This window comes from Malaya genurostris, chromosome 2 (assembly GCF_030247185.1).
Source record: "Malaya genurostris strain Urasoe2022 chromosome 2, Malgen_1.1, whole genome shotgun sequence".
Classification (NCBI taxonomy): domain Eukaryota; kingdom Metazoa; phylum Arthropoda; class Insecta; order Diptera; family Culicidae; genus Malaya; species Malaya genurostris.
The window spans coordinates 109,868,511-109,892,747 of NC_080571.1; the positions used below are offsets into that span (position 1 = coordinate 109,868,511).

The window sequence follows — 24,237 nt, forward strand, 5'->3', positions numbered from 1 at the left end:
GATCATAAATCTATCCTGACAATATCTAGATAATTTAATTTAGATACGTTTATTGCATAAAAACATATATATTGTCGCGATAAAAATGAAGTGAATGTTATTTTTGTGAAGGTAAGTCGATTTCTATGCACGCGCCATTTTTTCTGCTTCAGTTTCCTGGTAACGTAAAGAAACATGAGAGATAAATAAAATCAGCTCAGTAAGGCTGCCAAACAAGTGGTAGCTTTATTGGATGCAGACACATTTTATCCAAACTTGTAGCCGAAAATATTGAAACTTTGCTGGTCACCTGGCCCATCGAGAGTCATTTTGTACATATGCGAGAGAGCATGGAGAGAAATGTAATACGCAGAGCGAGACACGTGGTTATACGCGACCTACTGGCCTCAGCCCTTAAGCGCTGAAGTCCTATGCAAACTTATGAGCTCAACAGTTTCAAAACATATAAGTAGACTAAATAAAATTAAATTTGATTCAGAATGCTGACGAAAATTAAAAACATTAAATTACGCCGTTGTATTTTTTGTAAGCGCAGTTGTGAAATATCAAGATATGAACAATGAATGCTGTATAAACTTCTCATTATTTAACCATAATGCTGTGGTACAAGATTGCAATCCTTTGAATGTCATATCATTGTGAAAATTTCGTTTTATTGGGTGATTTTTTAAGAGGAAAAAGATTTAATTTCCAAAAAAAACAAAAAAAAATTGAGAAAATTGATAAAGTCTTCATGGGAATCGATAGAACGATCAATATAATTTAATATATCAATATGATTTCATGCAAACGTTTGCCGCGGCTCTGCTTTTGATGACCCTTGCACAAAACTCAATTTTGGTACACTTTCCCCAACATATCGACCGGTTTTTACGAATAATGCCACCGATCCATAATCCACACCAAATAGTTACTTTTTGGAATGTATTGGCAGCTCTTGTAATGCTTCAATTAGATACCAAACTGAACAAGTTTGACAGTGGCACAAGACACCATTCACGCGTGATCTTTCGAAAACAGTGTTACCAAAAAGATACAAAAAAATCACCCTTTATTAGTGGATACAGAGATATACGGGTTTTTAATACAGTGTAAAACAGGCTTTCTTTGAAAGTATCTGGAATCTCTGGACGAAATATCTGGAATCTTTTGACTCAAAACAAGTTTTTCACAAGCGCGATTGTATTTTACAATACTTTTTCTTCAAATCTTTGTAACTCAGTAACCTGTTTGCGAACTACACGCAGAAAAATGGACCTTGTTTGAAAGAACAAGACAGTTAGTAAATTTTTTAATTTGATTTATGTTAATTTCTATCTGGAATATGATTGTTTCAAACCACTTTTCCCCTTCAACATTAATAATGATTTCTGTTTGATTTGAATCAAAATTTTGGTCTAAACCAATGAAAAAAATTGCTGTTCCAGCTGATTTTATTATTGAAATACACGACAAATTTTTTGCTTATCAACAAAAGCTGAGTTGACCTTATTGGCAATATCTATGTTGATTCAGTTCGAATCTTTATGTTTATGTTAAAAAAAAATTGATTCCTTTCATTTATTATCTAATTTGTATAATGATACAACACAGTTTATTGTTGAAATGAACCATGTCAGTTAGATTTCTTATAAACCAGAGAAACTTTTTCCACAGTGAATAAGCAAAATAGTTTGTACGTGTTGCAAAAAGTTAAATTTCATCTGCTCATTTCGTTTTCGTGGGGCATTTCAACAATCCAAGCGTAAGTATTGATAATCAATAATATATGTGACTTTATAATATTACATAACACGTTTTCTTTATAAAAAAATTTGTTACAGGATATCACTATTTTGACCGATCTGCAAGGGCATCGCGTCATGATTGTGCTTTGGAAATAATTGTAATTTCATCAATGGTAGTAATTAGAATTGCTAAAATAAAGCAAATCGACAAACAATGTATCAAAAATAAACCTCGAAATAATTTTGAAAGAAATCATTTTGCTGTTAACAAAAAAAATGATTTTAAGAAACAAAAAGTAGAAATAATAATCATTTTAGGTTTATTATTTATTTATTTTTATTATTTATTTCAAATGCCAAGTTTATAAATTCAAAGCACTATTAAGATTACCTTCATCTAAAGTTAGTTCATCGTAAACTGATTTAGCAAGTTATATTTACTATGGAATTGTTTGTTAAGAAACTGACAGGAATGCACAAGTCAAATGTTTGTTATTTTTACCAAAATATTTATTGAAATAAACTAATTTACTGAGACAAATCAAATATCTAGTTTTGTAGTTTCAAGCAACAATATTTGCTATATTAAATCAAATTTTCTATTGTCACTATTTCAATAAAATAAATCGTTGCGAGAAACCAAATTTTAGTTACTTTTACAATATTTTGCTCTGCGTGTAGTTGTAGAAGTTCGATTTACCCGGATGTAGGACCATATTCAACTTTTATTTCAGTGTATAAGTTTTTTGAAGTACCTAGTCGGTTTATTACAACTTCATAGATACATTTTTGTTCAACTAACAGCTTCCGAGTTACAATTATGTAACGAAAATTCATGCAAAATGCATCCACAGCCTTTTTCAAAATGCATCAGCTCAATCAATGCTCATTTTTCTTGCATTTCCAAAGGCGAACTAGCAAGAAGTCGAAAAATCGTATGACATAGAGCACAGTTTTCCGTAGGTTACTGGTAAAGAAGAATATGCTATCAATGTCATTATTTGCATAGCTATTGATAAAAGTGTACAGTATTAGTAAAACTTTTTATCAGTAGAGTAATTCCAGGAATGATTAGCATGTCACTAGACTTAACATCAGAGCCTAAAATTTTTCTCTATTGTCTCATTCGTAAATGATCGTCTGTTCGTCTTACATCGAAATCAAAGAGAGTATCAATGCCAACGGCTCCCGTTCCCGTATGACAAGACGAAACTAATGTACCGTCTCCAGGGTGAATCAGTTGAATTTCAATTCTCATTCTTTCATCGATATATTGGAAATCTGTGATGTTTGCTTATGAAAAGTGTCTAAAATACGATAAATGGAAGTAATTACACCACACTACTGTGGGTAAAACGCACGAAGACTTTTGAATTATATTTTGCGAGGAAACCTTATTCGTCGAAATTTTTTTTTTCTAAGATGATATCACTTTCAGTGAAATTTGTGCCAAGTGTCACTTCAAAATATTCATTAATGATTAGTATACTTAGTGTCTTTTAGAAGTATTAAAAGTGCAATCAGCGGTTTTTAAACGAGTGAAAATATTTAACAAAGAAGTTCAATTAAATTTTGTGTGCGGAATCAAATTCTGGAGCCGAAACGTTCAGAATGTTGCAAAAGGCCTTCGGTGATAATTGTATGTGGCGAGATAGTTTTTTTGTTGTGAATACGACTTACTTTACTTACTTTATCTGCCATCGAAAATATGATCACAATTTCATGATAAAATTTTCAGTTGTGTGACATGATCTCAAACAATTCAAAATTAAACTTTTCTAAAATGTTTGGTATAAACGAGTATCAAACAGGATAATTCATAAGGCGCGTTTGGCGCGTCTCGTATTTTGAAAGCTCATAGCTCAGTGATTTGTAGAAGGATTTATATAATGTAACTACCAATAGAATCGAAATTTTTCAACTTAAACGTGTATAGCAACAGCATTGAAGTATTTCAATAGTACACTATTGAAAACCCTGTCTCATTTGACCCATGAAAACACCAACCAATTAGAACGCGTTCTGAGGAAGAGAACAAAGTATCTACTGCTGTACAACAAATCGTTCGAGAAAAATGTTCCGAACAGTGCTTAATATCGTAGTGAGTTCCTAATTTGGTCCTTCTGAAAGGCAGGAATGAATCCCTTAGTTTTTTTCAATGAAACGCAAATCCAAAATGAAATAATCTGTTTGCTAACATGATCAGCCACCTTCAACTACAACCCTGAGGTCTACTGATTATGCTCCATATCAATGTCGATGGAACCACAAATGAAGACATCATCTAGTGCAGCACCGTGAGATCACTACAACAGAGATAACCTGATCATCTTTACCATAGCAACTATAGGTAGCAAATCGATTATTGTATCCGAACGTACGTGTGATAAGGATGATCATCGATTCCGTATATAAAAGAGATGAACGTCTAGCAGCATCCTGCTCTTTTGGCCGATAAAAAACATCGCACCAAGGCGGCGAAGGATGATGATAACCAGATTTCGGAGTAACAGTTAGTAGTTTTAAGCCAACTCACCGGAAGGCATGTGCGGTGGACCGCATGATAATTAAAATAGTTTAAGTCAAACCGTTTATTGTTTAAGGAAAAATACAGTAGTTGTTGCATGATGTGTGTACTTTTAATAAAGTTCGTGTTTAATTAATAATTAGTGTCGTGTGCACCGAATCAATTTACCCGAACGGCACTGGTTCTACGCTATTTGTACCTGGGAGAACAATTTTGGTTGTGCTGTGGCTATTCTGCTACAATACCCCTTCGATGCGGGGGATTGGAATACCTCTACGCTACCACTGCTTGACCTATCAACGGATAGGAGGTAATTGGCCGCTCCCCAACATTTTGGTCCTTCGAACCGGATCGGAACCTTGGAAACGGACTTGATTCGACACAGGGTCGACGCTGGTACCACACCGACGCTCAAACCGCCATTGGATAATTGAATCCGCGCCATTGGCCTATTGGACACCGCTATTGTTATATTCAACATTGTCCACAATTGGTCTATTGAACACCGCGCTGCAGAGTTGGCGTTACTTCGGTTGGGACGCCATTTTTTCTGGTTATTTCCACGTAGCTTGGACTTTGTGGAGTGGATTTTTGTCCAGGTTAGTGAACCCTTGCATGCTATATGTCCAGCCAAGCTTCGATAATTCCACAAGCTAATACATGTTTTTTCATCTGCTAATGTGATCTAAACTGCTTACGGGAGTGGTTGTATTCACCGTTGGATTGAATACGAATTGTCTGAGGTTGGCAATTTGCCTCGCGTTTCGATCATACAATAATCGGAAGGCATCGGTACAACTGAAATATCACAGGAGCTATCACTCATCACACAACTATCACGAGGACATTCGTGTTACGAAAAGGTGGCATCGCAGTATTTTTTCAAAGGTAAACTTACATTTAGTATACTGCCGAAGCTAGGCGTACAGAAATACACAATTTTAATTTTGCATCGATCCTCTTCGTTTTTTATCATTATTTTGGAGCCCTGGTTGCCATTTGGGCAAAAACAAGCCTACGATTTGTTGGCGGAGTTTTTTAATTTGGCTTAGTTGGAATTTATTGGCAACTGGTGCCGTTTACTGTTTTGGTGGTGAGTTGCCATGGTATATGCCCGGCCGAAGCCGGAGTTATTCAAATACTACACCACATACTTTCCTCTTCACTCATGTTTATGTAATCGAGTCTAACTACTCACGGACGGTTATTTATGTCAACACGGAACCTGTAAAGATAATTAATCTACAGCGCCAATATATTTTTGTCGGGTCAGTAACTTCATGCAGTATATGCCTAGCGAAGCTAGGTCTCTTCTCAGATAACTACACCGATTATCCCTCTCTCTGTTCATCGTTACATCGTAACATACACAATGCCTGCTGCTGGAACATCCACAACCAGGAAACCACCGTCAATGCGGGCGTTGACGGCAAAACTGAAGGAAATTCAGCTATCCTTCAGCGATATTTGGCGGTTTGTTCAGTCATTCAAGGAATCCTGCAAGGTTACCGAGGTAGAGGTACGCCTTGGTAAGTTGGAAGAAATATGGGAAAGTTTTAGTGAAACCTTTGTCGAAATCCTATACCATGACGACTATAATCCGGAAGGATCGGCCTATGAGAAGGAGCGAATGGAATTTAGTGACAACTATTATGAGGTCAAGGCATTCCTAATGGAAAAGGTCAAAATGCTTCAAGAACCACAAGCGTTAGAACAGTCTATGCGATCAGGTGAAGCGATGCAGTTGGTCACAGATCATGTTCGCCTACCACAGATTAAGCTTCAAACATTCAATGGGAATGTGGACGAATGGTTGAGTTTTCGAGACCTATTCACTTCCCTGATTCACTGGAAGGTAGACTTGCCAGAGGTGGAAAAGTTCCATTACTTAAAGGGTTGTCTCCAAGGTGAACCTAAATCCTTAATCGACCCTCTTCAAATTACGAAGGCAAATTATCAAGTGGCATGGGAAATGCTGTTGAGGCGATATAACAACAGCAAACAATTGAAAAAGCGGCAGATCCAGTCACTCTTCAATTTACCTACGCTTTCCAAGGAATCAGTAGCCGATTTGCATACCCTAGTGGAGGGTTTCGAGAGAATCGTACAAACGCTTGATCAGATTATTCAACCGACGGATTATAAGGATTTGTTGCTAGTTAACATTCTGACTACTAGACTGGATCCAGTCACACGAAGGGGGTGGGAGGAGGTTTCAGCCACGAAGGAGAATGATACATTGTCGGATATGTCAGATTTCTTGCGACGGCGAATGCAGGTTTTGGATTGTTTGCCGCTGAGAGCTGTTGATAATAAAGATTCACAAAGGTCATCTCAGTTGTTAAGGCAGAAACAAATTATGAGGATTAGCCATAGCTCGTCGCAATCGTCTGGAGGACGATGCGTAGCCTGTTCATCGGATCATCTTCTTCATCAGTGTAACGCGTTTCAACGAATGGTAGTGACGGATAGAGATGCACTTTTGAAAACTCATGTACTTTGCAGAAATTGCTTTAGGACAGGACATCAGGCAAGGGAATGTCAATCCAAATATTCTTGTCGCAATTGCAAAGGCCGTCATCATACCTTAGTTTGCTTTAAGCCGGAAAGGAATAAGAATCCAAAGGCTGCAGTAGTTGCTGAGGACAATGGAGCACCTGCAGCCGAATCACCATTAAATCCCTCTCCCACTCAAGTGGCTAACTTGGCAGCCAGTGATATGTTGGTAACGGTTGCGGCGCACCAGTATGCTACGCAAGTTATTCTAGCAACAGCGGTCGTCTTAATAGAGGATAACACCGGTAATAGATTACCAGCTCGGGCTCTACTGGATTCTGGTTCAGAAAGCAACTTTATAACAGAGCGGCTAGCACAGCGGATGCAATTTTCTCGCGATCGTGTAGATATTTCGATACTAGGAATCGGTCAAACGAAGACCAAGGTAAAGCACAGGATACGTGCGGTGATACGGTCACGAACATCTGCATTTTCTCGAGAGCTAGGATTTTTGGTTCTTCCTAAGGTTACGGTAAACCTTCCAAGCACCACCATCAACACGGATAGATGGTCGATTCCGACAGGAATTCAACTGGCCGACCCAGCGTTTTTCGAGTCGCAGGTAGTGGACCTCGTACTTGGAATTGAACCATTTTTCGAAATTTTCGAAACCGGTCGAAGAATTTCAATTAGTGAAGGATTACCAACATTGAACAAATCTGCATTCGGATGGGTGATATGCGGTGGTATCGCGAATCCGAGCCAATCCTCACATATTAGCTGCAATGTGTCCACATTGGAAGGTCTCGACGAAATGTTGTCTCGATTTTGGTCATGTGAGGAGGTCGAATTAAGCAACCCACTTTCACCAGAGGAAAAACGCTGTGAGGAACTATTTTTGCAATCTGTTCATAGGAATGCTAACGGTCGATATACTGTGACTTTGCCAAAGCGAGAAGACATATTCTCTAGGTTAGGCGAGTCTAGAGACATATCTTATCGACGTTTACAGGGAACTGAACGTAGGCTGGCGAAGAACTTAGGACTACGTGATCAATACTCGGCATTCATGGAGGAATATGTATCATTGGGACATATGCGCAAGGTCGATGATGCTTCATCCGGTTCGGTTAAACGGTGCTATTTACCACATCACCCAGTGATCAAAGAGCCCAGCACGACTACTAAGGTTCGTGTAGTATTCGATGCCTCCTGTAAAACGTCTTCGGGAACCTCACTCAACGATGTGTTGCTGGTGGGACCAGTGATACAGGATGACCTACGCTCAATCATATTACGGAGTCGGACCAAACAGATTATGCTCGTGTCTGACGTGGAGAAAATGTTTCGTCAGATCAATGTTTGCCAGGAAGATCGTGCATTCCAATGCATTCTTTGGCGGGAGAGGCCTACGGATAAGGTTGACACGTATGAACTAGGCACAGTGACATATGGTACCAAATCCGCGCCATTTCTAGCTACCAGGATACTTCACCAGTTAGCATTGGATGAAGAGGAAAGGTATCCACTCGCAGCAAGAGCGGTAATCTATGATACATATATGGATGATGTGATCACGGGTGCAGACGATATAGACATTGCCATCAAACTGCAAGCACAGCTAGAAGCTATGATGGCCAAGGGAGGATTTCGATTAAGAAAGTGGGCATCGAACTGTTCGTTAATTTTAAACGGTGTTCCCGAGGAAGATCGCGCGATTCGAATATCGGAAGGAATCGATTTAGATCCAGACTCGTCGATAAAAACCTTAGGATTAACATGGATGTTAGTGACAGACACGCTCAAGTTCCAATTCACGGTTCCCGCGTTAGAAACTGGAAAGGCACTCACAAAACGCTATATATTATCTACTATTGCCACACTGTTCGACCCATTGGGGCTGCTGGGAGCAGCTATTACTTCCGCGAAGATTTTTATGCAACAATTATGGGCATTGCGAGACGAATCGAACAGCAGAGTAGGTTGGGATCAACCACTACCCTCAACGGTGGGTGAGTCGTGGATACGGTATCATGAACAGCTTCCGGTTTTCAACCAATTGAGGATTGATCGCTGTGTGATAATCCCAGAAGCAGTAAAGATTGTGATTCACTGCTTTTCGGACGCTTCAGAGAAGGCATATGGTGCATGTTTGTACTTACAAAGTCAGAATGCGGAAGGAAAATTCAAGGTGCGATTACTTTCATCCAAATCCAAGGTTGCTCCATTAAAGTGTCAAACCATACCAAGACTGGAGCTATGCGGGGCACTTTTAGCAGCTCAGCTTTACGGGAAGGTTAAAAGTTCTATTGGAATCAACGCGGAGGCTTTCTTCTGGACAGATTCGACGTGTGTTTTACGTTGGATTCAGGCCATCCCTACCACGTGGAGTCCATTCGTTGCTAATCGTACAGCAAAAATTCAAACGATTACGGAGGGTTGTCAGTGGCGGCATGTACCAGGAATTCAAAATCCTGCCGACCTGATATCCAGAGGCATTAATCCCAAGGATATTATCCAAAACACTTTCTGGTGGCAAGGACCGGACTGGTTGGAAAAGGGGCAAGATGATTGGCCTGAAAGCATCAAGGACAATCCGTCAGACGAGGGAGAGGCAGAGAAACGGCGAACGGCAGTTGTTGGTACAGTTTCTGTTTACACTAATTTCAACCAAGAGTACATCGGGAAATTTTCATCGTACAACAAGCTCATTCGTCACACAGCATATTGGTTACGATTGATCAAGTTGTTGCAACTGCCAGCAAAGGATAGACATAACGAAGGATTTCTTACCACAGAAGAATTGAAACAGGCGGAATGCACACTTGCCCGCAGAGTACAGAAGGAGGTTTTTCTAGATGAATGGAAAACTTTGTCTATGGGAACTGCACTTAAAAAGGGATCACCTTTACGATGGTATAACCCATTTATTTCTAAAGATCAGCTGATCAGATTAGGAGGGCGACTGAAATATGCTCACGGATCAGAAGATACTAAACACCCAATTGTTTTACCCGCACGGCATCAATTTACTTACTTGATTCTGCTACAATACCACGAACGACTGCTGCACGCTGGACCGCAGTTATTATTAGCTGCAGTACGACTGCACTTTTGGCCACTAGGAGGAAGGAATGTAGCGAGACACATTGTGCGGAAATGCCTGAAATGCTACCGTTTAAAACCAACACCGATTCAGCAGTTCATGGGGGACTTGCCACCTTCGAGAGTTACAGCATCTCGCCCGTTTACCCGTTCAGGAGTTGACTATTTTGGCCCCGTTTATGTCAGAACCGCGCCACGGCGAGTGGCTGTCAAGGCCTATGTATCGATTTTCATATGCCTCTGTACTAAGGCGGTTCATTTAGAGCTTGTTACAGATCTTTCAACGGACCGATTTCTTCAAGCTCTTCGACGATTTATAGCTAGAAGAGGCAGATGTGTGGATATGTATTCCGACAACGGAACTAATTTTGTGGGTGCTCGAAACAAGATGGAAGAATTCCTTAGACTGCTGAAGAATCGCAATCACCACGAGGTAGTGTCAAGAGAATGCGCCAAGGAAGGAATTCAATGGCACTTTAACCCACCAAGCGCACCACATTTCGGTGGCCTTTGGGAGGCAGCAGTTCGATCCGCCAAAAATCATCTGCTCAAGGTTGTTGGTGAAACGCCGATGTCGTCAGAGGACTTTAACACCCTGTTAGTACAGGTGGAAGGCTGCCTCAATTCTCGCCCCCTAACACCAATGTCCGATGATCCTAACGATCTGGAACCATTAACACCAGCACATTTCTTAATCGGTTCATCAATACATGCCTTACCTGAACCGGATCTTACTACGATACCTATTAATCGACTTCAGCACTGGCAACTAACTCAACGTAGGTTGCAAGATTTTTGGACCAGATGGCGTAGGGAGTATCTCTGTCAGCTGCAAGCGAGGACGAGACGATGGAAACCAGCGGTTCAAATTGAAGTGGGAAAGCTGGTTGTGATTAAGGACGATAATCAGCCCCCTCTGAAGTGGAAGATGGGAAGAATATGTGATACTCATCCCGGAAAAGACGGAGTTGTAAGGGTGGTTACCTTAAGGACAGCCACCGGACTACTTACCCGACCCGTAGAAAAAATTTGTTTCCTGCCGATCGCAAATGAAGAAACAAAAATCAACAAAAGGTCAGCGTCAACCTAAAATCCCTCCTTCCCAATCCTATCCCGTCGAAGAGGATCTGCTTTATTTTTCAGAAATTGACCAATTTCTGGGTGGGTGAGGATGTTTGCTAACATGATCAGCCACCTTCAACTACAACCCTGAGGTCTACTGATTATGCTCCATATCAATGTCGATGGAACCACAAATGAAGACATCATCTAGTGCAGCACCGTGAGATCACTACAACAGAGATAACCTGATCATCTTTACCATAGCAACTATAGGTAGCAAATCGATTATTGTATCCGAACGTACGTGTGATAAGGATGATCATCGATTCCGTATATAAAAGAGATGAACGTCTAGCAGCATCCTGCTCTTTTGGCCGATAAAAAACATCGCACCAAGGCGGCGAAGGATGATGATAACCAGATTTCGGAGTAACAGTTAGTAGTTTTAAGCCAACTCACCGGAAGGCATGTGCGGTGGACCGCATGATAATTAAAATAGTTTAAGTCAAACCGTTTATTGTTTAAGGAAAAATACAGTAGTTGTTGCATGATGTGTGTACTTTTAATAAAGTTCGTGTTTAATTAATAATTAGTGTCGTGTGCACCGAATCAATTTACCCGAACGGCACTGGTTCTACGCTATTTGTACCTGGGAGAACAATTTTGGTTGTGCTGTGGCTAGGCTGCTACAGTACCCCTTCGATGCGGGGGATTGGAATACCTCTACGCTACCACTGCTTGACCTATCAACGGATAGGAGGTAATTGGCCGCTCCCCAACATAATCGATATTAAAATTCTGTATGCTGCTATTTTTATAGCCGTTAGGACCGCCCATTAGTGAAAAAGCTACAAACGAAATCACGTAAAAGGAAGCCTTTTAACAAAAATTGGATTCTATCGCCACTGCGAGCAGATGTATTGTGTGTTGTTTGCAAAGCTAGTTTCGCTTCCGACAGGAGCGATTATGTAACAACTGCTAGCCGTTTGCATTGGTGAAAAAACAACGAAAAGAGGACAACGGTGGGGAGCATCACACAATATCAGCCGTTCTAATGGCTCTAAAAGTTTTCTAAAAAACTATTAGGATTTCTTGCTCGCAAATCGAAGGTAAAAAACCTCAGTTGAGTGCAAATCTAGAACAGTTTGATTAGATTTGTGCACTTTTCGCTGTGTGAAATTCACAGTAATCGAGTAAGCCTTCTTTGTTTATGCAAAAAATTTGAAAAAAGAGAATGCCTGCATAATTCATACAATTGATCAACTAATTGATATTCGGAAGTGTTAAAGAACATGTCAATTGTGTTCGTATTCCAGACATCCAGTTATGTCTCTAACATTACCCACCCGCTTTTTTATTGGCACAAGTTGTTCAAAGAGGGTCGATTTTAGTGTTATGCGTCATTTGCGTGAAGCTATTCGTAAAAATAGGCCGGAATTATGGGCCGACAACTGTTTGTTTTTGCATCACGATAATGCACCGTCGCATACTGCATTGATTCTTCTTTATATTTTCACCAAAAATTCAACCAATATCGTTCCGCAACCACCGTATTCGCCTGATTTAACTCCGTATGACTTTTGGCTATTCAGTAAACTAAGACAACAGCTCCGGGAAAACCGTTTTGGGTCAATTGAAGACATCAAACTTGAATCGCTACGTGCATTGACGGCTATTCCGGAAATTGACTTAAACAACTGTCTCGAGGATTGAAAAAAACGTTGGTGTGGTAAATTCCACCCATTTCTTTTTTTTTTTTACTTTTTCGGGAAATATTTCGAGAGAAGAAGCCGTGTTTTAAGCGAAAGTAAAAAAAACAAGAATTAGGTGGAATTTACCACAGTTGACACAAGTGTACTGGGGCCGGAGGGGATTGATTTGAGGGGGACGAAATAGATTTGAAAGAATAAATAAAAAAATTTGAAATTATGAACAGTCTGACTTTTTTTTCCCACAGTAGTAGAACCTCTTCAGAAACCAAAACTACTCTAAATACGAGTATAAACAGGTAAAAATCATTGTGTATAGTTTTCTGTCATTATCGATTCTTGAACTTTCGGGTTAGTATCGACACTGCACAGAATACGATTTTCCCTAAAAACCGAAAATGACTGAAAGGGTAAATGACGGAAAGAGCAATTTTGAAACTACTGTTCCGCTAAAGTCGTTGACAGAGATTTGTCGGTGGTTTGCCGAGTTTAAACGCGGTCGTACCGACACAAATGACGCGGAACGCTCGGGTAGACCTGTGGAAACCGTTCCACCGGAAAATGTGAGTGAAGTGACAAAAATGATAATGAAAGATCGTTAAGTGAAGCTCCGTGAGATTGCTGAGAGGACACAGATATCATATGGAAGTGTATTTACTATCCTTCATGAAAAATTGAGCATGAAAAAGGTTTTTTCCAAGTGGGTGCCGCGATTGCTTTCGATGGAACAAAATGCACCCTGCCACAAGTCGATGAAAACAATGGCGAAATTGAACGAATTGGGCTTTGATCTGCTTCCCCACCTCCCATACTCGCCAGATTTAGCCCCCAGTGACTACTGGCTCTTTGCTGATTTTAAAAAAATGCTCCAGGGAAAAAGATTTGGCTCAAATGAGGAGGTCATCGCTGAAACTGAAGCTTATTTTGAAGTGAAAGATAATTTTTTTTATAAACATGGTATTGAAAAATTGGAAAAACGTTAAAACCATTGTATCATCCTAAAAGGTGATTATGTTGATGAATAAAAAAAAATTTTGCAAAAAAAATGTTGTTTCCATTGTTAGTCTCGGGACTTATTGATCCATGTGTTAGTAAGAATAAGCGGCAATAGTAAAATGATTCTATCACAGTTCTCCACTGCCCGTATAGAATCGGATCGCGAAACGAGACCGTTTGTGGCTTCAGAGAAAATCCCCACAGTAGCGTGCTAACCTTTGATTCTCAGACAGGTCATCGAGAGAAATTCGCTCACGCACTGGTGTCCATTCTATGTTGAACCATGCCGGTTTTAGGTTGCTGAGATGATATCCGTCTCTCTTTGATGGCACTGATTGAATCGTGTGAACAGTTCTAGAAAGCGTTCTTTGATACAATTAAAGACATCCTTGGCTGTAACTTCTTCAATTCACACTCATCAAATTTGCATCGAAGCGAACTTTAAGTAAAGGTTAAGAATAAGATTATGCAAAAATCCATTAAAAAGCCATTTTCGTTTTATCTTTAGTTCTTAGGTAAAAGTTTCTGCTTTTTGAAAATTTTTACAACTTATTTTTCAGTGTATATTTTATTAGGAGTTCAACCGATTTGCAACTATTTCTTCCGGGACACCATTTTTGCACAATTTACAGTTTCTGAGTTACCCCGATGCAAAAATACATTCTCCCTTTTTAAAGATTAATATTGAGTAGATTTGATCTCCTCATCCGTGAAAAACAAATGGTTTGTCAATCTGAAAACGTGTGTAAAGTTTCATACTTGTTGAAGAAAGCCGATGTTTATGTTTACACTTTTTCAGCTGTTATTTATCTGGAATTGCTCAGACTGAAATAATACAAACAAATAAAACTGAGCACAAGTGAAAAATCATCTAATGTGGCTTTACCTCATTGTTTATGGGCTGTCCGACTTCGCTCCCGTAAACTAGGTGGTTGTAGGTTCGTATGCGGGTGACCACCGCTTCCGTTGAGGGAAGACTAAGGTTAATTTGTATGAAAAACTGTATGTTTGATATTTAGTTGTAACGACACAGTCAAATGCCTTTCATGAACATGAATGGCACATCAAAGTACAACCTTTGATGAATATTATGTAAAATTTCCTCAAACAGATATTCAAAAATAGGGCAATGGCAGCAATTATTTATTTCACTTTTCACTTTTCGGAAACGCGATATTTTGCGATAAAAGTAGACCAATTTTTTATTATTAAATGGAAATTATTAACATCTCTGAAAAAACTCTCCAGTTTTACTCCTGGAATACTGGATAGAAATAGTGTTTGAAATACAGAAGGATAGCTGTTCATAACTAAGTTATGATTTAAAAACGTGAATTGTGAAGAAAACAGCTTTCGGTAAAACTACAAGGTCCTCAGTAATATCCATAAGTATATCTCAACGTTTTATGTTAGATTTTTCATTACATTCTTTTTGTCAGATCATCTCTTACAGCTGGGATTTGCAGTGTCTACAACCTGGGAGCTCCTTGTGGTGGACAAAATAAAAAAAAGTCGCCATCATTATTTATTCATTTAATATCCATCATATTCTTGGCTTGGTAGAGATATCCGTTAGTTTTTATTTTGTTTGTTTTGCTACTTACAACACACAGACACTGCACAAGTCATGAAATGTGCACCCGGAATGCAGTGTTTAAACAGTAATATATTTAATGATTTTCTTTTACAATTTGACAATAAAAGTTTCAATGGATTGTTATCTGAAAAAAAAAACATCTTTTTTTTAATTTACGATTACAAACTTGTCGCACCTAGATCTGCATGTAGTGATATTCTAATGTATTTACCTGGTAATATTGATTTCCATCTGTTGAACATACAATTTCCAGCGTGATGACTACAACAATAAAATGCTGTTTGCCATTCGAATCGGCACGGTCTGATGCAATGAATTGAATTGATAGAGCACTTCCCGCAATTGACGACTGTCTGTTTTCCAAAATCTGAAGGCCTATGACCATGTGTGTTGCAGTTTCCAACAATTCATTCATTCACCCTTTTAGTCCGCATGTTCGAAATCCAGAAACCAGAACCAGAACTGCATGGATTATTCATCACTAGATGGTCATCTGCGTCCGATTTTCGCCAATGCTGCTACTGCCTTCGTGTCCTGTATGGATCACGGATCAACAGTAGCTAGCTACCACCGTTCGGATCCGAGATTCCAGCAGGCAGGCTGACTGCTTCGTTGCATCGACGATGGATTTGTTTGGTATTAGTAGTAGTTTTCGCCATCCGACGGACACACCCGTTAGATGAGGGATGTTTTTTTCCGTTTCTATTCGTTGGCTTGCAGCATTGCGCGACTCCAACACCGATGTCAATAGCGAATCTGATTGACCAAACCGTCACGTTTAGAAAACCGAACCGAAAGTGGGTCGGTCAAAGCTGGTCGTCAATTCTGGATGGGTAAATGAAATGCTATAGTGAATTATCTATGAGTGCATATCCGAAAAATTTGAATTATTCTTTGCTAATTGATTTTTCACAAACAATTAATATCGATCGGACCGATCTGACTGAGTATGGGTTGTGGGGTTTTCTAATTTCTTTTCTTTTTTACCTTCTTTTATATATATAAAAAATAGGTATAGAATTCGCTCAAACTTTAGAAAAATTTTCCAAGGCCCGAAGGGCCGAATGACATATACCAATCGATTCAGCTCGACGAACTGAGCAAATGTCCGTGTGTGTGTATGTGTGTGTGTCTGTATGTGTGTTGTCAACTAAGAGGTCGTGATCTCAGAGATGGCTTTACCGATTTTGATCAAACTAGTCGCAAATGAAAGGTCTCCCCGTCACCCAGAACGCTATTGAATGGTTTTGAGATAGGATGTTTATTTTTTGAGTTATACGAAGTTTTATGCCAAATTTTCAGTTTTTTGACAGTATCTGTCACAATTGCCTTGAAAACAGAATATGTTTCCAGACTTAGATTCCGCACGGTAATAGCTATCCAACAAGCCATAGATTGTTAAAATCCGTCCATTTTTAACGGAGATATCGAAATTTTTGTGTAAGCGACTCTTCACCCTATTTCAGCAGTAGAAGTTTTGAGCGCTATATGATAAAGAAATGCTTGGGAGCAACGAAAAACACGATTTTTGTCGTGAATACGACTTACTTTACTATGGGGCGCCTTTTCAAAATTTACCCTCTGAGAGAGTGATAAGTTTTTGATCGTGAATATCTCCTGTTATATCTAACGAATCAACATAATTCTTGCTACATGCCATCGGAAATATAATCACAATTTTATGATAAAACTTTCAGTTGTGTGACATATTCTTAAATAGTTCACAATTAAACTTTTCTGAAATGTTTGGTATAAACGAGTATCAAAGAAGATAATTCATAAGGCGCGTTTGCCTTTCTCGTATTTTGAAAGCTCATATCTCAGTGATCTGTAGAAGGATTTATATAATCTAACTACCAATAGAATCGAAAATCTTCAACTTGAACGTGTATTACAACAATATTGAAGTTTTTCAATAGTACACTATTGAAAAACCTGTTTGGTTTAACCCGTGACAGCACCAGCCAATCAGAACGCGAGATGTCTGTATCTATACAAGAGCATCCATATAAAAGTTGAATGGTTCACTTTTTCTACCATTTGCTGAGCAACTAGTGATGTCCGATTTTTCGTATTAATCGATTATTAGGTATTCGATTAATAATAGAGGAGTCGATTAGTGTAATCGATTACTATTAAGCATTAATCGATTAGTGCAATTAATCGATCAAATTATTTTAAACAGAATCAGCTGTAGCTATAGCTATACAGATTTTTACATGCACATACAGAATACAGATTTGATATAGATTTCCCATATTTAATACGTATCTCCCAAGAAGAAAAATAAAAACTTTTTCGTATAAGCAATCTATTAGTATTTGATTGCAGTAACGAGAAGCAAAGTCTTGGTCTCATTGAATGTACCATTCTACAGCCATAATGTGTTGGAATAACATCTTTTAACATCATTTTATCGTTGAAATTTAATTTTGTTAGTGAATACAGATAAATACAGATTTTTTATAGAGAGTAATACTTGGTATTATCTGGCATCTCTGGTTGAATATCAAATCTTTATCATTAGTGTATCATACAGTAAAAAAAATATGAAAAAATGTGGTTTAAATGTGTAGAAAATTCAATAATATATATGACCAAACGGATGGAAAAATGTATGAACATTGTAACCGTAGGCAGAATGGATCAAAAATCATTATTTAAATTGAAATTCGTATTTCCTTGAATTAGGACAGATGAAACTGCAACTCTCATCATAGCATCGTTTAGACTTATGCTGCAGACAAAGTGAGCGCGAGAAGCTGAGCCGAGCTTGGTGCTGACCAAAGCAGGAAACGTACTTACAGCAAGACAGAGGGACCCTGTCAGAGTGCAAGTTGAGCCGATTTCTCACTTGTACTCTAAAAGAGTCCTTTTGATTAACTATTCGCATCATCATCGCTTTTGATTTGTCAATGTTAGTCACCAGCTTGGCTTCGCTTCTCGCGCTCACTTCGTCTGCAGCCTAAGGCTAAACGTTATCTACTAAGGCTGTGAACCATTTCGCTTTTAACTATAACTTTTGGTTGATATTTTTCAGTGTCGGAAAATAACCATGGACATGTCAAAAATAATCATGATCTCGAACAGAGTTATTTTTGACAACATCAAAACAACCACTAAAGTGTCAGATTTCAACCAAAAGTTAAAGTTAACCGCGAAATGGTTCACAGCCTAACTGATATAAATCTCGATTAATTTATTGCTATTAATCGATTAGCTCGATTAGTGGCACTGTCGTTAATCGATTACAAATACTCGATTACTTCAGCCTTTTAATCGATTATTTTGATTAATCGAGTAAAAAAATACATCACTATGAGCAACTCTTCCCGAAACAAGACACACGACAGCAACATCGAGGACCTGTCGTCTCATTGTTTCCCGATATGAATGCACGAGACTTCGTCAGCACAATGACACCGAAAAAGGCAGCCAAAAAGTCCAGCAAGGCCCATTGCCGAAACAAGACACACACGAGAACCATCTCAGATCTCAATATTTCCTACCAAAAGATTCATCAAGATGGGAGTTAAAATAATTTGCACTGTCACTAACACATTCAATTACGAACGGCAATGCGAAAGCGAAAGTGATGATGTTGAACACATCTTTATACTAGGGTTGCCATATATACCGGTTAATCTGTATTATTATTATTACTATCATTATTATTATTAGAATCACTCTTGCATACCGAAGATCGTAGATACATTTCAGACCAGGCCATTGCAATTGTCTCGTACTGAAATTTCGAGAAGAATCAGATATCTTCGAACTTCATAGCTTCAATAAAAATAAACTACAAATTTGTCGTACCTAGCTTCCTATATTAGCAAATTAAAAAGGAATTGTTTCAAGTTTGGAATATATAGTTGTAGAATAGAAGCTGTTTAATGTAACTAATCTGTACTTTAATGTAGGTGTATCGCTTCAAATTCTATTAGTGAAAAAGAGGAAAGCTTGCACAATTCATACAATCAATCAACTAACTGATATTCGGAAAAGTGATGGGAGCGTGTCAGTTTTTTCGTATTCACGATTCACGTATTCCAGTTATGTCTCTGACATTACTCACCCGCCTTTTTCGTATTCACGATTCACGTATTCCAGTTATGTCTCTGACATTACTCACCCGCCTTTTTTATACTGTTACCTACAATTGTTTCTAAGTATCAAAAAGACCGTGTACAGCTTCCTTTTTCATGACATTTAGCCTCGGACCGATTTTAGGACGGCTCGTTTTTGGCAACATAATCGTTCGAATATGACATATATAAACCAGATGATGGCTGATTTTTTTTAATTATATTGTTTTAAACTACTTACAGCACTAAATGCTGGAAGAACATAACATCCATAAACCATTCGAATCAGTTCGTCGAGATCAGCAAATGCATGTGTGACAAATAATTTCACTCATTTTTTTGGAGATGACTCAACCGTTTTCTACAAACTCAGATTCGTATGAAAGTCGTATACTCCCAAACAAAGTTCCTGAATTATGTTTGGTTCCGACCTCTGGTTCCGGAACCACAGGATGATATGTGAAACGAAATCAAAATTGTGTAATTCATTTTTCTCGTAGATGGCTGAACCGATCTAAGATTCAAATGAAATCTAAGAATCATCTATGATTCAAATGAAAAGTTTTCAGATTCTATAAAACATCTTATTTTCCAGTCAGATCCAACTTCCGGTTTCGGAGATTATTATGATTAGTATGAAAATGTCTATTTCACATAAATAAATCAGGTTTATCGGGTTAGCAGATATGGATAGTCGATAACCAAATAAACTTTTTTCAGTTTTGGTTGTATTCAGTTTTCGATTCAGAAGGCACCTAAACATTTAATTCGTGCTATGATTTCTCAAAGATGTTTACACTGATTTTCAAACATTTTGAAACAAATGTAAACTATACAGCTACTCAGGTGAATTTATCTGTATCAAATAGTTTCTCAAAGCTAAATCGTTTTCTCAAAAAAGCCTAATCGAATTTCAGAAACAAAAATTCAAATTAAAATAAACTTATAGTCCCATACAAAATTAATTAATTTTATCTAATTATGACTTCCGATTCTCGAATTACATGATGATGAATTTTTAAAATTCAAACCGATATAGAAGATGACAATCCCGAAAAGCTTCAAAGTTTGACTCAAAACTATTGTAATTTATTCGTCATATGGCCATACGAATCGGTTTGGGGTATAATGGTTCCTAAATACCGGCTCTGGAAGTACCTGAAATTACCGTAAACTCTAAAGTGGAACTTACATATCATGGCATGTTTAATCGATTATCACACTTTTAGATTTAAATTCGATCCGATTTGCAGTTTCGACATTAAAGAGTAATGAGTGATTAAAATCTCAAATTGTCGCTTAAAACTACGGTCATTAAAATAATGTCATGAAAACTTAAACACCGAAGAATATTCATGCAAAAATCACATGCGGAATGATAAAAAAAAGGTATCATCTCACTGCTAGGTGGATTAAACACGTTTTTTTATACAGCATATGGTTCCGAGATTAAAGCACGTACAGCAATTTTAAGGATCCATCATTAGAGCTGACATTTTCTTATCCTGGTCAGATTTTGAGAACGTTTTGTTTTGTACTTCAAATCATTTAGAAATTTAAGCCCAATTAAATATCTAGTACAGTTTTAGTTGTACAATCCTTAAAAAATATATTCATATTAAAAATTTGTCTCAGAAATGTCTCGGAACATTTAAACATGATTTCACAAAGCACAATGGTCCAAAACGGGAAATTAGCAAGACAAAAATATTGTTGCTATTAAAAATTATTTTTTTGTAGTTGGTATCTTCACAAAAGTTGGTTGTATTTAACTGGCGCCTGGTGGCGTGGTGGCGTGCATGATGCCCGTTCGACTGCTCATCAAGGAGGACGCAGGTCATAGTGCTAGTTGGGACGTTAAACAGAGCAAGCACGATGATTCTCCGGTGAGACAGGGAGTTGGCATAGGCCTAATAAGCTGCCCGTAAAATAATCATTACAAATAATACAGAAGAGAATACGACCCGGAACAATCGGCATAGACCAACGTGACGAAATAAGGACTACGATTGGAAACTTGGAACATGGAACTGCATGTCGCTAGGTTTCGCAGGCTGCGGCAGGATAATATATCGACGTCGTAGCGCTGCAGGAGATTTGTTGGATGGGACAGAAGGTGTGGAAAAGCGGACATCGAGCGGCTACCTTCTACCAAAGCTGTGGCACAACGAACGAGCTGGGAACTGGCTTTATAGTGCTGGGCAATATGCGTCAACGAGTGATTGGGTGGCAGCCGATCAACGCTAGCATGTGTAAGTTGAGAGTTAAAGGTCGTTTTTTCAATTACAGCGTCATCAACGTGCACTGCCCACATGAAGGGAGACCCGATGACGAGAAAGGCTGCCCATGCAGAGACGTAAAAATTGTCATCGGTGACATGAATGCCCAGATAGGAAGGGAGGCAATGTACCGACCGGTAATCAGGTCGAACAGCCTGCATGCCGCATCGAATAACAACGGCCAACGGTGTGTCAACTTTGCGGCCTCCCGAGGAATAGTAGTCAGAAGCACCTTCTTTCCCCGCAAGGATATCCACAAAGCTACCTGGAGATCACCTGACCAACAGACCGAAAACCAAATCGACCACGTTTTAATCGACAGAAAATTGTTCTCCGACATCAACAATGTTCGCACCTACCGCAGTGCGAATATAGATTCGGACCACTACTTGGTTGCTGTATGCATGCGCTCAAAACTTTCGACGGTGGCTACCCAACGACAATATCAGGCAGGATTTATAGGCGAACGCGCTACCACGGACCAAGTGTTCGCCATCCGCCAGGTGTTGCAAAAGTGCCGCGAATACAATGTGCCCACACATCACTTATTCATCGATTTCAAATCAGCCTACGACACAATCGATCGAGAACAGCTATGGAAAATCATGCACGACTACGGATTCCCGGACAAACTGATACGATTGGTCAAGGCTACGATGGATCGAGTTATGTGCATTGTTCGAGTATCGGGGATAAACTCGATTCCCTTCGAAACTCGCAGAGGACTACGGCAAGGTGATAGCCGTTCGTGTCTGCTATTCAACATTGCTTTGGAGGGTGTGACAAGAAGAGCGAAGATAGACACGAGTGGCAAGATTTTCAGAAAGTCCGTCCAGCTACTTGGTTTCGCTAATGATGTTGACATTATAGCACGCAACTTTGAGAAGATGGAAGATACGTACACCGGACTGAAAGCTGAGGCCAAGCGGATTGGACTAGACATCAATATGTCAAAGACAAAGTACATGAAAGGCAGGGGCTCGAGAGAAGATAACGTCAGCCACCCATTACGAGTTCTGATTGGTGGTGATGAAATCGAAATGATCGACGAGTTCGTGTACTTGGGCTCACTGGTGACTGCCGATAATGACACCAGCAGAGAAATTCAGAGACGCATACTGTCAGGAAATCGTGCTTACTTTGGACTGCGCAGGACGCTTCAATCGAGCAAAATTCGTCGTCGTACGAAGTTAACTATCTACAAAACGCTGATTAGACCGGTTATCCTCTACGGGCACGAGACCTGAACCATGCTTGCGGAGGATCAACACGCACTAAGTGTTTTTGAACGGAAGGTGTTGCGAACCATCTTCGACGGAGTGCGGATGGAAGACGGTACGTGGAGAAGGCGAATGAACCATGAACTGCACCAGTTACACCAACTCTCATCCGAACGGCCAAGGCCAAGGTCGTAGATGTTGTTAGAATTTCGGAAAACAACCCGGTTAAAATGATTCTCGATAATGATCCGACCGGTATAAGAAGAAGAGGCGCGCAGCTGGCAAGATGGATCGATCAAATTGAGGACGACCTGCGGACCCTTCGCAGCTACCGAGGCTGGCGGCGAACAGCCATGAACCGAGTTGAATGGAGACGCCTCCTGTATACAGCAGAGACCAGCGTGGTCTACGACTGAAAGAGTAAGAGTAAGGGGATGTGCCACAGCGAGGATAATTGGAACGCAGTGTCGACTGCAACCTCCCAGATCGCGGAAATCTTGCTGCGGAATTTGAGCGCAGAACTTCGAGGCAGCCGCGACCGCTGGCCGTTAAAGAGGAATCAGCGAACAAGCGTGGTTCGGGAATTTTTCCGTTGGCCTGGTCTAAATCCTTCGACGGGGATTAGACGAGTAGATTGCGACGTAGCTCCGGTATGGATCGTCAAGGCGCCAGTGAACCGGAAGCCTTCCTCCAACCGGAATCATTGGAGCGACCCAGGCATCCTGCTGATCGATCCGTTCAAGGGTATCGGAAGCGACGGTTACGGGAGAACTTCCATCGCCCGGGAATTCTTCGCCGGTATAGGCTAGATCCATCGTCGGGAACTAGCCGAGTAGAAGCCACATCACCGAAGTCGAGTCGTCGGGGCACCATTGAACCGGAAGCTATGCTCTAACCGGAATCACAGGATCGACCACGGCACTCTCACGAGTGTCCTGGTCCGTAACATGAATGGACGGTGTCGGGAGAACTTCCTCCGCCAGGGAAATCTCTGTCGGTGTAGGCTAGATCCTTCGCCGGGGACTAGCCGAGTAGGAGCCACAGCATCGAAATTGAGTCGTCGAGGCGCCAGTGAACCGGAAGCGACGCTCCAACCGAAATCACAGGATCGACCTCGGCACTCATTCGAGTGTCCCGTGTGGCAAATCACGACGATGCCGATGACATAAGTCCGGGAAGGGTGCTTTGAGCACCGATTGCCTTCCACCCCGACGTAATACCTAACGGTAATTCTGGGGAAGTAGGGTTGCAGATCCAAGGTGTTTTAATAGGTAGTTCCAATTATACAGTGGTAGTCCTGTGGAGAGACCCACACCCTGTGCGTAAATGCATTTCACCTTGTAAAAAAAAAGCACACGCACACAAACTCTCACGAGGATTGTTCAGAAAGTATCGCGAATTTTTGAATTTTCTCGGGCTACGTATGTTCGA

General features: G+C 39.8%; 1 protein-coding gene across 1 annotated transcript; it reads left to right on the forward strand.

Annotated features, from left to right (window-relative positions):
• Nucleotides 1-5,626: 5,626 nt before the first annotated feature.
• On the forward strand, nucleotides 5,627-10,945 carry LOC131428764 (uncharacterized). The gene has a single exon (XM_058592807.1). It carries the CDS (start codon nucleotides 5,627-5,629, stop codon nucleotides 10,943-10,945), a length of 5,319 nt encoding a protein of 1,772 aa, XP_058448790.1.
• The last annotated feature ends 13,292 nt before the right edge of the window (nucleotides 10,946-24,237 follow it).

Coding starts and splice junctions, on each gene's coding strand:
- LOC131428764 (XM_058592807.1), top strand. CDS start 5,627: ATGCCTGCTGCTGGAACATCCACAACCAGGAAACCACCGTCAATGCGG.